A 15,068-nucleotide genomic window follows, 5' to 3' on the forward strand; every position below is an offset into this window, starting at 1 on the left:
ATGCGTCAGGCATAGTGATAAATTAGGCTCTCATTTAAAATTCTTAATAATGATGAGTGTAACCAAGATGGCGTTTCCAGCTGATTTGTATTGATGTTACACTTTTAATGAATGAATCGTCAGTCTATGTATTATGTATGTCATTGGTTTGAACCCAAAAAAATAAATCAACCACTGAGGAAAGTAAAAAAAAAAATTTATTTAGTTTTACATCGAATAATTGGAACATAGAAGAAAAAAAAATGGCGGGAATAAATAATTATTATTACACTTATTATTATAATATATAAATAAAAAACATAATTTTTAACTCCACTAATAAATACGAATATATTATATTATTTTATAATTTAAGTTTAATTGAATATATAAAAAAAATAATTAAAGGTATCAGAAATTCAATATAATTGATAAGTTGTCAATCAGAATTTGACACGTTTAATTGCACGCTTGGTGGGCATATTATCAGAAGAAGAAAAATATATATTGCGGTCTTTTTGATAATCAATTTATTTTTATTTTTTGAAGAAATATTTACTTAATATTTTTGCGGGTTAGATAATGACCGGAAATGGTTTTAACGTAAACTTAAAAAGACAACGGAAAAAAATTGAAATTATCAAAATTATAATTCAAAAATTTGGGTAAAAAAAACAAAAAAGCTGTTTTTATGTGTGCGCGTTGCGTGGAAAGGAAAAATTATAGTTGAGGGAATTTGATTCTTTGAGTTTTCTTGGATAGAGATTCATATGTCAACTACCATCTTCTTGTCAACGTCTAAATTGCCAACGACCTTTAATTTTTTTTTTTTTTTAATTTTAAAATTGAAATAAACACTTTCGAAACCATGTTCCAGTTTTTCTACCTATTTTCAAACAATATTATCGGATGTCAATCAAAGTCTAAAATCGGAGTCATCAAAATTTTGTCGAATTTAAGGACGGAACCCAGAATCCGCTAAAATTTAAGGAACCTGTATGGGTCCCAGTGGCGTAGCTACGAGAGTGGTTTTCGGATTTGGACCCCTCAAAGACATAAAAGTGATTTTATATGAATTATATTTTTCTGGTTTTGATGTTTGTGGAAGGATATTATATTACTATTTAAATTATTCTGGATAGTATTATTATATTATAAAGTCATTGAGAATAATCTAATAAATTATAGTAACATATTATTGATGCATTTAAAAAATATATTTATTATATATTATCGAAGATATGGTTATGATTTGAAAGATAAACCCGGCCGAAGGCTGGCCAAAAGGGCCAAAGGCCCGTTATATGGACCCAGGAAAATTCCTAGCTACGCCACTGATAGGTCCTATTTTATAATTTCTCAGAAATTGTAACCTGACATTTACGATTGACGTGAGTAAATTAAATATTATATTTTTTTTTAGTGGTGTTGACAAATATGACTGACGTAAGATATTAATATAATAATTTTTTAAAGATTGGCATTTATGACTGATTCAAATTGTAATGCAAAGCAACTATTAAATTAAAAAAATTTATATTTTATCAATTTTTTTAGAAATTTAACCATATGGTCGATGATCATCAGGTTCTACCATTTTCGATGCTTCAGCTACTCTCTTAACTCCATCATATATTCTATTGAGAACTCCATCATTTAAAAAATATGCATATTTGTTACTTGTAACATAATGTTTAATGTTAGAAATATTAGTTCGGGTTTTTCATCGGTTTTCTACGAGCACTTATTAGCTCAACGTTGCCTAAATAATTACAAATATTTTGTTGTCAATGAACATAATTTTTTACTTTTGTCAATCCCAACTATCGTAAAAGGACCCAGCCAATGCCGCGCCATTTTCCATCCTTCCTTATCAGATCGACGGTTGTTCCAAATTAGCATCTTGTCGTTTATTTTGTAAGAAGCATTCTTCCCAGCATTAAGGGTTCCAAAATCCTTAGGCTGCTTAAGCTGAGCAAGATCCTGCATCTTAGAAACCGTACTTTGAAAATAGTTTTCCTTATCTTTCTCCTCAACATTGGCAGGATCTATATCAATTTCCTCGTCATTCTTAGATATAAATAATAATTGATATTTATCATGGCCCATAAGTTTATTTTGCTTTTCTACCGTGTGTCAGCTCAAAAGGGCGTAAATTTCGATGATTCGTGGTGAGACGTGTTATAGGCAAATATTATGCCAGAACAAGGCATCTGTCCAAGCCAATTGATCATCTTCAATACACTTTGGAAGTGCATTTTGGATTGTTCTATACCCTTTCAACCATGCCATTTGTTTGAGGGGTGATAAGCACCTGTCGCCATCTGCATGATCCCTAAGATTTTGTGATTAATTAGTGCTTACTTCGTTCACAAACTCGTGTTCTTGATCATTAATTTGAATCCAAAATATGATATTAATATTTTTTTATTATCAAATATAACATTCTTTTGCCCTACCATGTGTGCATAGTTACGAGTAGAGGAAACGCGATAGCGATTTCGCTGTTTTACCTTTCTTTTAAAGGCATGGCTACAACATATTTGCTGAAGTAATCAACTGGTACAGCAATATATTTTAGCATTATAGTATTCTATATTAATTATTTATAGTCCTATTAATGGTATGACACTATTTATAAGTAATGTGGCACTTGTTCTTACAAGTCACGTTATTTTCACATATTGAACCTATTTAATCCTCTTCAATTTCAGGTAACAATTTATGAAAACATGATTTCAGGTTTTACCATATCCTATATTATTATTTTTTTCACTTAGCCTTAATCAATTTTTAACCGCACTTGAAGATCATTAACAAGATTAACTCCCTTCCTAGTGGAATATATAGTATAACAATACTCTATTATTATAAAGGTAATAGTTGATTTAACTTTTACAAAATGTGAATGGCTATATAAATATATTGCTGTAGCCGTTGATTACTTCAGCAAATATGTTGTAGCCATGCCTTTAAAGGATAAAACAGCTAAATCGGTATCGCGTTTCCTTTACTCGTTACAATGCAGATATGGTAGGGCAAAAGTAAGATACATTTGTGGTAATAAATTATTAGTATCATATTTTGGGTTCAAATTAATGATCAAGGACGTGAGTTTGTGAACGAAATAAGCAATAATTATCACAAACTCCAGGGGATCATGGGGAGGGTGACAGGTGCTTATCACCCCTCAAGCAAATGGCATGGTTGAAAGGGTATAGAACAATCCAAAATGCACTTTCAAAGTGTATTAAAGATGATCAATTGGCTTGGACAGATGCCTTGTTCTGGCATAATATTTGCCTATAACATGTCTCTTCATGAATCTTCGAAATTTACACCGTATTGAGCTGATGTATGGTAGAAAAGCAAAACAAGCTTATGAGATATATAATAATACCAATTATAAATCATATACTATATATTTAAGGATGATTGTGATACAGATCGCGACAATGTTGAGGAGAAAGATAGGGAAAACCATTTTCAAAGTATTGTTTGCAAGATGCAGGACACACATAATATTGTCCGGCTCGCAGCAGAGGGATTATAGAACCCGCACTACTAGAGAAAACGCTCCCCATAAGATAAACGATAAGGTGCTTATCTGGAACAGCCGTCGAGCTGATAGGAAAGGTGGAAAAATGACACGGCCTTGGCTAGGTCCTTTTACGATAGTTGGGATTGTCACAAGTAAAGATTATAATCATTAAACAACAAAATATTGGCAATATTTAGGCAATGTTGACCTAATAAATGCTTGTGAGACACCAATAAAAAAAAACCCCGCAAAACATTATGTTACAAGAAAAGGTGGTATAATTTTAAAGAAATAAATATTATATTTATATATTTATCTAAATGACACAATTAAAGGCAGGACAGAAAAAAAAAGATTAAAAACTTTTAAAAATTTATTAATAACCTTTAAACAGTTCCAAGGGTTACCGAGTGAAAAGTTTCTTTCTTCTACCATAAAAGGTATACAAATTGATTTAATAATATTCTTATTTTTTTAGTTGATTGAAATTTTCAAGAACCAACAAGTAAAAAATGCAGAGCTCAATGCTGAAGAGAATCATATGAAAGGTAATATTTTTATACACTTAATAAAAAATCGAAATTACTTTAATGCGATGGTTGGAGAGGAATACAAATGTCACAATGAAAAAAGGTATAAGAAATATTTAAATAATATGCAAATTTTTTAGATGACGGAGTTAAGAGAGTAACTGAAGCATCCAAAATGGTAGAACCTGATGACCATCAACCATATGGTGACTTTGAAGAATGTAGATAGCGAAGTAGGCAAGTTTAATAAGGAAGGGTATAAATTTGAATAATTAGTAGATTTATACATATTTTTTTTGGAGGATGAAATTATATTAGAGGCAGTGGTTTCCAAGAAAAAGGATGTTGAAAATCTTATCCGTCCTACACACAGGAATTGAAAATTATACTATTCACTACGTTATAATTGGGATATCAAGAAAAAATATCCCGAATTTAAAAATTGGCATCATTGGCGAAAATCTTTCCACTGAAATGATGATTGGTGATGGTAATTGCCACTTCGGGTATGGATATATATAAAATAAATTATATTGTGTTAGTCATTATTATGGATGTATAAGCAAAGAAATTTGTGATGTGACGAATGTCATTCTTTCTGAGATAGCAACGTATTCTATTTATGAGGAGTAAAGATATGCTAGAGCAGTTGGAGGGGTTTCTGGGAAAACGCAATGTTGACGCTTATTTGGAGAGAACAGGCATGGCCCAAAAATGCAACTTACGGAACAGAAGTGGAGGTAGTTGCAATGGCAACCATGCTTCAGCTGACAATGATCAATCATTCACACTTATTTATAAATGGGTTTATAATATGCCAATCAAAAAATTTAATGTCAATTATATAATTAAGAAATTATAGCTAGCATTTTGACCGCATAATAAATTTTATTAATTAATCCCATCTATATCGGATATCTTATTGATTTTTTTTTATAAATATAAAATGATACAAAAAATATTGTCAATGTCAATTTCTAACTTTGGGTGGTCACGTGATAATAAATAGTAACCAATGGTTATCATACTTTCAATTTTAAAACTGTCATATCTCACATTTCTATATTAAGCTTTGACATTTTCGAAGTTAACCTCAAATACATACATAAAATTTTGTAAAGAGAATAAAAGAATAAGGCTATATGGCCTTAAATATCGGTACGGGCTATAAGTATATTATTTAATCTATACACGTCAGTCATAAATGTCGATAACACAAGTATTTAAGCTATGCATGTCAGTCATAAATGTCAATATCACTAAATAAGTGAGTAATATTTTTTTACGGAGTATAAATAACCTCGTTACACGGTACATGGGCCGGACCGTATTTTATTAAAATATATCTACGGGCCTCTATAAAAAAAAATCCGAGCAGGGTAAATGAGATCTCTGCGGATCTCGGGGGGGAAATAGTTAAATAATTGAATAGATATCCATAATATAAGGGATAAAAGAAAGAAAGAAAGAAAGAAAGAAAGAAAGAAAGAAAGAAAGAAAGAAAGAAAGAAAGAAAGAAAGAAAGAAAGAAAGAAAGAAAGAAAGAAAGAAAGAAAGAAAGAAAGAAAGAAAGAAAGAATTTAAATATTTGCAAATGTTTGTGGAGTGAAAGGTAGTGTTGGATAAAACGACTCCATTTTAACCGATTTTTTTTTTAAAGTGCTAAATCAAGATTATTAGCTAAAATATTATTATCTAAAGCCTCGAATATTCCGACAATAGAAGTAAGTCTAAACTAGTGTTGCTAAACGGCTCTCCTTTGAGCCGATTCTTAAAAATGGTCAACTCGATATTTCATCCAGAAACAGTATTATGCAGCCTGAAGATTTTGCTCATAGAAGGGATGAAGTTCTAAGACATATTATATTATCCAAATATCGAGGCTCAAACTATATTTCTCCGGATAAAATATCGAGTTAGCCGTTTTAACAAAATCGATATCAGATCGGTTTTTAAAAAAATTTCGGCAAAACGTTGGGCTCGATCCATGTTTTTTGAAGACGCTAAATATCCGTACCGATCCAATATTCAATATAGGCTTATTATTTCTTTAAAAAATAAACTATAAATCTCAAATTAATATATGTAGAGGTTAAACATTTTTAACGTTCGGACCTAAGATCTCTTTTTGAAACAAAGATCAGGTCCCGTCAATTCTCACATGTGTTAGAACTACTTCCGGGGAGTGGGCGTTCAAGGTTCCTACAAATTTTTACCAAAGTTCTAAGGTTCAGGGAGGGTCAAATAAGATTCGTTAGAAACCTTTATCCTCACGAGGAAAATGATAAATGTTACACGAATCATTATTATGTTATCAATTAACCGAGCAAAATTCTTTGTAAGAAATTTTTCCGTCCATATCGGTGTCGGCGTTTATGATAGTTTTGTCGACGATTTGTTGCAATTGGGCATCCTTTAGATTGTTACCTACCATCATTTTAAGCACCGAAAATAATTCGGCATTTGATATGAACCCGTCCTTGTCAATGTCGTAGATTTTGAAAGCAACTAAATTCGTAAGATGAAACAAAAAATTTTTTTAATAAGCTAGAATAACGATTCATTCATGCGTTGCAAACGCCATTTTGTTTCCCGTATGAACAATTTACATTAAAATCTTACGAACCGTCGTGTATATCGATTAGGTTCGCTTCGGTTTTTAGTTCAAAATTTTATAGAGGTTTTATTCAATTTCGGTTTTGGTTCGGTTTAGAATTTATAACGGTTCTTTTCGTTTCCTTCCGGTTTTTGTAAATTTTAAAGGAAAATTAAAATTTCAAATTTATGTTAATAAATTTGAAATTAATTATTTTTAAAAACCGTTTTGACCCGGTTTAAAAATATTTATAACAGTTCGGTTCGCTTTTTTGATATTTTCTCTATATCGGTTAGGTTATGGTTCCGGAAATAAGGTTCGTTCCGGTTTCGCGGTTCGGTTCGAAGTTAAAAAAAAATATGGGAAACTAAAAAAAATGGCGCGTCATCAGCTGATTTATTTACGACCGGTGAAAGCAATTTTAATTAATAAATCGTCAGTTATAGATAAGTTTTTTTTTAATAAAAAATTTTTTTTTGTCAGAATGATAATCATTATCGAACAACTGGGCCCTAGCCACGGAGGGGGTGGGTGTCCGGCCCCAAAAAAATTTTTGGCCCCCAAACCTGGCCCCCAAAAATTTTTTTGCCCCCCCCCCCCCACAATTTGAATTTTTTTTTAGAATTGATTATATTACTTCGTTTTGAATCTGTGGTGATGTATACTGGGCATTTTGGGGTATAAATTTCATAATTTTATTTAATTCAGGGTCTTTTTGGATGGTGTAGGAAAACATTGCTATAAATAGCCCAGAAGAATAAATTATGTTTTCATCTTTTGCAGCATCCGTAATATTTGTTGAACCAGTCCCACGGAAAGGTAGCTCTTGTATGCTAAGAAATAGCATCAAATCAAGTATTGATTTAAATATAATATTGATTACGATTAATTTGATCACCTCCCAACATTTTAGTTATTTCTGTACCTTTGTTTATATTTTGATTTTTATCATGCCATATTGTAATTGAATTTAAATGAGCTTTTGAGCTCTCGTGTTTTAGCAGTCCCTTCTTGGCGCATAACGCATTTTTCCCAATTTCTGAATCCAGTTTGTCCAAATTCATCACTTGGATTACACAAGTATTTCCTACATGGAAAACAAAAGGCAGCGTCAGCTTTTACACTATACTCCAACCAGTCTCGGCCTCTATACCATGATTTTTGAAATGATAGGAGTAGGAGATTATGGTGTTTCATTATTACATTTTGATTTTAAAACAAATAAAGAAGAAGAAGAGACTCAATCATCTTCATCTAGCAGCTCAGTCTCTCATTGTCAGAGGCAACTAGTAATTGATTTATAAATATTAAAAATAATATTTTTTTTTGTTATATAATGTTTATGACCTTTTTCTAGTTTTCAATACTGAATATATATAACTTTACTGATCAACTTTACTGATAATCTTCATCAGGGTTGGACACTACGGTATAACAAATACTTGTATCTTAAATACAAGATAAATTTTGTGTTTGTTCATTTTCAGCATGCCCTTCCTTAGCCCATCCTGATGACCCTTTCCCTCATTACAATTTACTAATTATAATATTTTTAGTGTCAAAAAAGTCCTCTAATGGTTCAATTCAAATCCCATGTGACCTTGGCCAGAATAAACCAAATCAAATCAAATAATTACGCGAAAAAAGATATCCATGGAAGGCAAAGATCATTTCAAAAATCATGGTATAGAGGCCGAGACTGGTTGGAGTATAGTGTAAAAGCTGACGCTGCCTTTTGTTTTCCGTGTAGGAAATACTTGTGTAATCCAAGTGATGAATTTGGACAAACGGGATTCAGAAATTGGAAAGCGTTAGCTGCCAAGAAGGGACTGCTAAAACACGAGAGCTCAAAAGCTCATTTAAATTCAATTACAATATGGCATGATAAAAATCAAAATATAAACAAAGGTACAGAAATAACTAAAATGTTGGGAGGTGATCAAATTAATCGTAATCAATATTATATTAAATCAACACTTGATTTGATGCTATTTCTTAGCATACAAGAGCTACCTTTCCGTGGGACTGGTTCAACAAATATTACGGATGCTGCAAAAGATGAAAACATAATTTATTCTTCTGGGCTATTTATAGCAATGTTTTCCTACACCATCGAAAAAGACCCTGAATTAAATAAAATTATGAAATATATACCCCAAAATGCCCAGTATACATCACCACAGATTCAAAACGAAGTAATATCCATTATGGCAGATATGGTGCTTGAACATATTTCAGACAAATATAATAAAAGCGAGATGCATTTTTTTTGTCTTAAGGCTGATGAGACAAAAGATGCTTCAGGTTGTGAAAACCTGAGCATAATAATTCATTATATTTTTTTCTGGAGAAATCCAAGAAAATTTAATTGGAATCATTAATTTAGAGTGTCTTTCTGCTGAAAGCATTACAGATTGCATTTTAAAGCAACTTAATGATCTAAATATTAATTCAGCTAATATAATAAGCCAGGCATATGATGGTGCAAACGTTATGTCTGGCAGAAATGGAGGAGTGTAAACACTTCTTCAAAAAAAAATTAATAAAAATGTTCCTTTTATACATTGCTACAACCACAAGTTGCATCTTGTGGTTCAAAATTGGTGTAATAATATTGTTTTATTTCTAATTTTTTTAATTTATCAAATGCATTGTATAATTTTTTCAGGCGTTTTAACGTATCCTGTAAATATACAGGCCACATCCTTAAGAGACTTTTAGACCAGAGGTGGACTGGTCATTTGGAAACATCTCACATTATATTTTGAGGCTATTGGTGAAGTATTATTTTACTTTTCTAATAGAACTCTTAATTCAGAGGTTTCAATTCATGATTCAGTCGAAGCCTCTGGTCTTTTATCTCAATGCATTAATATAAATTATACATTATATTAGTTATCATAATTTATGAGATATTAATTACAATAGATCCACTAAATAAGTATCTACAATCAGTAGGTACTAATCTAGTGGATGCTAAAAATTGTATTGATTCTACTATCAATATATTAAAAAATAAAAGAAGTGATAATTCTTTTGCTTTGTTTATGATTAAAGCTGAAAAACATTTATCAAAATTTAATCTTATTCCCTAAAAATCATCACGGGTACGTAAAACGCCTAAAAATTTCCAAGATTTTTTAGTTGATAGCAAACTAGAATTTGATTGTGAAAAAGACTCCACTTGGAGTTCTTTAAAAAGGATATATTATGAAATTATAGATAACTTTGTGGATCGTTTTTTAGACCGATTTACAGAAGATTTTTAATCTTTTTTCATCTTATAATACATTGTCCCCCCTTGACCCTGATTATTTTTTATCAGATAAAATGGCCTCATTAAAATCCCTGTTAAACTTAAATATGGAAACACTGCATCATGAAATGAAGATAGCAAAAGGATTGCTAGCTTCGGAAGCTAGAGAAAATCATAATTTTGAAAATATCTTACATGTTATGTATAAAAAAAAATATAATCATGCATTTAAAGAATTATATAAATGCTACTCAGCAGCGATAATCATTGGGATATCAACGGCTTCTTGTGAGGCCTCATTCTCTACATTAAAGAGAGTTTTATCGAGCAGTAGAGAGTCTATGAAGGATAAACGTAAACAAAATTTAGTATTAATGGCATATGAAAAAAGAATAACGCAGAATTTATCTTTTAGTTCATTTATATTAAAATTTAAAAATAAAAATCGCCGTATTCTATTATAGTAATATTTTGTTTTGTATATGCATATTATAGTGTTATTTTGTTATGTATATTCATATTATAGTATTATTTTGTTATTAAATTTTTAATAAAAATAGGAAAAAATTTCTATGAATGCGTAATTATTTGTTTGATTTTAAAAAAATTGTGCCCCCCCCCCAGTAAGCACTTGGCCCCCAGAAAATTCCTGACTACGGCCCTGTCGAACAAACCGGTCTGTCCGAGCTGGAAAAAATAATAAACGGTATGGGACAAAATTCTTTAAAAAAAATTATAAGGGGCAGGGCTGGGCTTGGCAAAAAAGTATAATGGGCCAACAACTAACGAATAGAAATTTAATAGCAAGTTTTGAAAATAAACTACAATATGCTTTTTTCCCGTATTTTTAAGAGCTTTCCTAAATAAAATTATTAAATCTATAAACAATTGAGCAAATTCGAGAAATTAAAAAATAATTTATGTACAATACGAATACATTCAAAGTTACAAATACATGATAGAAATACAAATTGATTCATAAAATGGCTGTAGGAATAGATAGCCATAGATGGAAAGATGTAAGGGTCTTATAATCTTAATTGACATTTGGGGAAAAAAAAATATAGATATATTAAAAATATGATTACCCAAAATTTTTCATAAAAAATTAATTTGATGGGCGTCTAGTCCAGGTGGAAATAATTTTTTTTAAAAGTCTTTTAAAAAAAAATTCTGAGCTGGGATGCTAAACTTTTGAAGAATTCTTAAAGTAATCATCACAGTATTTATATTTATTTCAAATTTTTGTAGATATTTAGTATTTGTTAATGTTACTGACTGAACGTGTTCATGAAGGAAGTTCGTTTGAAGAAAAAAAATATGATAGACGTTCCTTTTATTTTTTATGATTGGTTCAAAATTAGAAATCTTCTTATTTTTTATTGGTTTAAAAATAAAAAAAAAACTATTAATACAAATTTTTTAAAGAAAAAAAGGGTCATTTTTTAATCAGCTGTTTTCTTTATCACATTCAAATTTTTTTAAATACTACTTCTGTCCTATAGTATAGCTATAGTTTATTGAATATTATTATTTATATTTTATAGATTAACATAAACATGGATCTCATTATTTTATTATAATCATATGATTCTGAATTTACTACCATGGCAGATATAAAATAAATATTTAACAATAACATCACACATTCAATATACTAATCCTATCCTTATCAATATCTGTTTCAAAATCTTCAAGTTCTAATTTAAATAGATACTTGATTGTTATATTTATTATTATAACTATAAGTGTCCTGTTAAATACTTTATTTTAGAATATTGTAATTTATAGACTTATTAAATTATTATGATTATTATAACAGATACATAAAGTAAAAATAATTAAACATTATATATAACATACATACAATATAAAATAGTTAATATCTGATACATAAAGTAAAAATAATTAAACATTATATATAACATACATACAATATAAAATAGTTAATATCTTTTAGAATTTATTTATCTTTGATGTGAATTATTGGAAATTTTGCTATTATTTTTAAGTTTTTATTAAGGGTTTTATATTTTAATAGATGAACACAATTAAAAGTATTATTAAATAATTTTATATGACATATAAAAGTTTTTATATATTAAAAATTAATAAGAATTTTTTTTTATAATTAAAAATATTTTTTTATTTACTTCAAACTATTAATTTTAAACATGGCTAATATATTGTGTAAAAAAAATATATGGCATTTATTTATATTAAATGATATTTATAAAAAAAAATTTATCTGTAAAATTTCCTTTTAAATGTGAATTTTGAACAAATTCAATTTTTTTAGAAATGTTTACAGCACTAGCATTTATACACATTCTACATTTATATCTTATTACATTTTTTAAAAAATTTGTCCAATCCTGGGTGTATTTAATTTTTATCCTCAAAAATTAAACATCTTAATTGAAATATGGGCATTGCAATCTTTACTTTATTCATAAATTTCACAAAAATAGATATTATATATAATGAAATGAATGTCTAATAAATAATTTTTCTCTGCAATTATTTTCCCTCAGTCAAAGTATTCATTAGAAAATTATTATTCTTCATCATAAAATTTGGCATAAATCAAAAAAATTAATTGGTGAATTTTTTTTTAAAAAAATCATTATTTTTGTCAACACTATTAATTAATAAGATTTTACTGAAAAATAATTTTTTCCAAATTTTGCAATTTTAAAGGCATATAAATTTCAAAAATAGTTTTCAAATATATATGTGGTTAATATATTTAGTTAGAGAAAGAAATAGTTTTCTAAAAAATTAATAAATACTTAATTATGTAGGATGGCTATCGTTAACATAACACTAGAGATCTATATATGTAGAGCAAAAATATTTTTAATAAGTGAGTTGAAGTTAGCAAATTTTTTAAAGCTTTAAATATAATTTATGCCTTTTACTATAAAAATGATCCATAAAAATATAAAAAACAGCTTAAAAAAAAATTTTGTGGCAAGAATAAAATAACTTTTAGTTTTTAAATTGCCAGTTTGGGCCACTTTAACCTAAGGTTGATACATCAAAATATAATAACTATATAAAAAAAATATTACATTGAAGTTTTGATTCCTTATCACTTTTCACACTAAATTGTGATATTCCCTCGATAAATTCTGTTAGGGTTTTTAAAAAAAATATTAATTTTATAATTTAGAAAGAGAATATTAATTGATTAAAACCTTTAAAATCAACTTCCCCATTACCATCAGTATCAAATATTTCTATAACCCTTTGTACTAAGGGGTTCTGTTGTAATTCTGGCAATGACATGAATTCATCTACACTCAATGAACCTGAATTGTCCAAATCTAACTTTTTGAATCTTTTGCCCAACCTTTTAATTTCTTCTGCATCAACTATATATATGAAAAAAATATTTATGCTACATATAATTTCAAAAATCTTACAATGTGAACATAATTCTAATTGGCTAGATACATCATTTCCCATAATAATAATATAAAAATACCGATTATTTTAGAAAACCATTATCGATTAATTTGAAGATTACCGGGATAATAACAATTTTGAGATTATGATGTCAATCTGAAATATAAAAATCTGGTCCACTTGGTGGAAACGAGTAAATAAAATTAACATTATTATTCTTCCCTATAATCCTTTTTTTTATCAAAATTTCCACTATATAATAATAATCTGAGTTCTATACAATCTATAATATTGTATACAATTTAATAATGTATGCAAAATAACTAACACAACAAAGTATCTAAATATTTTACAATTTTAACTCCATCCTCGGTTCTAAATACATTATTTGCAACGTGAATGGATCTGAAATTTTAGCAGTATTTTTTTTCAATACAATGTTTTTGTGAAGATATAAAAATCTTTTGTTGCTTCGGGTATGAAAGATATTTTTTTACTTCCTATTAATTTTAGGAAGAATAGGACTTTTATTGCCTAAGTTTTCTAAAGTGGGGATTAACATTTATTTCCCTTTATGATTTTTTTTTGGGGGGGGGAGGGGTAGATGCAAATTTTATTCCTATTAGATTTGATAAACACATAGATGCATGTATAGTCGCGTGCAAGAGGTGACATCTCCCATAGGACTATTAAACCCTTTGGGTTTGATAACAACGAGAGGTTCTTGGGAAAATTAACTGTTAATTTCATCAATATCTTGGGTAGGGTTCCTTAAAGAAATTACGTCATAGGAGTTATTTTCTTGACCTGGGTATTACCGGAAGCATGTATAGAAATTAACTATGTCATAACTGGAGCTATACGTGAATGTATACTGAGATTTTAGCCGGAAACTGCCTTCATATTTTATATTTATTAATTTCAAATTAGTGACATTCAATGTTACTTGACCGAAATAAAATTCGATGAAACATTCAGTCAATGAAAATCACAATTCGGATGCATCGAGGATGAACGTAAAGAGAATGAGAATATATTCAATTGGACAGATTTTGAGAGGTGTGAAATATGCTGGACAGGTTGAGGAAAAAACTAGGTAACTACGAAATCGTTAAAATGTTTGAATTTATGATAGCCACTATTGGAAAATGGAAAGGTAAAAAACTAATTTTAGCACCTAGCGTTTTTAGACTATATAAGTTAAAGATTTGTATAGAAATTAAGAAATCATTTCTGGACTATCAATCTGTAATCCAAAGTGATCTAAATATTTATGATCAATGACCTTCAATAGAAGCTTAAGCAGTAAGGTAGGAATCTGGAGAGGCATGAGCAGGGAGAGTAAAATATGAGACAATAAACTAGAGAGATAATCCAGTATAAAGATTATCTATAATTTTTGAGGTCTCAAATAGTTCTTTAAGGGAAAACCCATAATTAAATTATCAAATACTTAATTAAGGTTTTTCTCTTTTGATTATATGGATGATTTCATCTATCCTTATATAAAAGAGAGCAGTTGTAAGTGTGTCACCTAGTTAAATTCCTGTTTGGACTTGATTGACATAAGTTAAGTTTAAGAAGAGTCGCATAGGCATGAGATACTGTGTGTATCAGGATAAGATCTTATAAAAGCCTGGGAAATATTCCTCAGAAGTGTATTGAATATGTTATTAATATTGTGCTTCAGAATAGAGGTCCGCTATTTTAAAATACTTTTTTAAGCCGACATCAGCCCCCTACCCGCCCGCTTAT

At 29.1% G+C, this 15,068-nt stretch overlaps 1 protein-coding gene across 2 annotated transcripts; it reads right to left on the reverse strand.

The window, feature by feature from the left end:
* Positions 1 to 222: 222 nt before the first annotated feature.
* Positions 223 to 13,468, reverse strand: LOC135927575 (calcineurin subunit B type 1). 2 transcript variants are annotated; one of them, XM_065463689.1, is made up of 5 exons: positions 13,331 to 13,468; positions 13,103 to 13,279; positions 12,977 to 13,036; positions 6,374 to 6,558; positions 226 to 793 (listed from the first exon to the last, which is right to left on the reverse strand). In XM_065463689.1, the coding sequence occupies exons 1-5, from the start codon at positions 13,371 to 13,373 to the stop codon at positions 746 to 748; spliced, it is 513 nt and encodes a 170-aa protein (XP_065319761.1). In that variant the 5' UTR covers positions 13,374 to 13,468; the 3' UTR covers positions 226 to 745. The 2 variants fall into 2 exon arrangements, with proteins under 2 accessions (XP_065319836.1, XP_065319761.1); XM_065463764.1 differs by lacking the exon at positions 12,977 to 13,036 and having other exon boundaries at positions 223 to 793.
* Positions 13,469 to 15,068: the final 1,600 nt, after the last annotated feature.

The sequence above is a fragment of the Gordionus sp. m RMFG-2023 genome, chromosome 1 (genome assembly GCF_954871325.1).
Source record: "Gordionus sp. m RMFG-2023 chromosome 1, tfGorSpeb1-WG-v2, whole genome shotgun sequence".
Classification (NCBI taxonomy): Eukaryota; Metazoa; Nematomorpha; class Gordioida; order Chordodea; family Parachordodidae; genus Gordionus; species Gordionus sp. m RMFG-2023.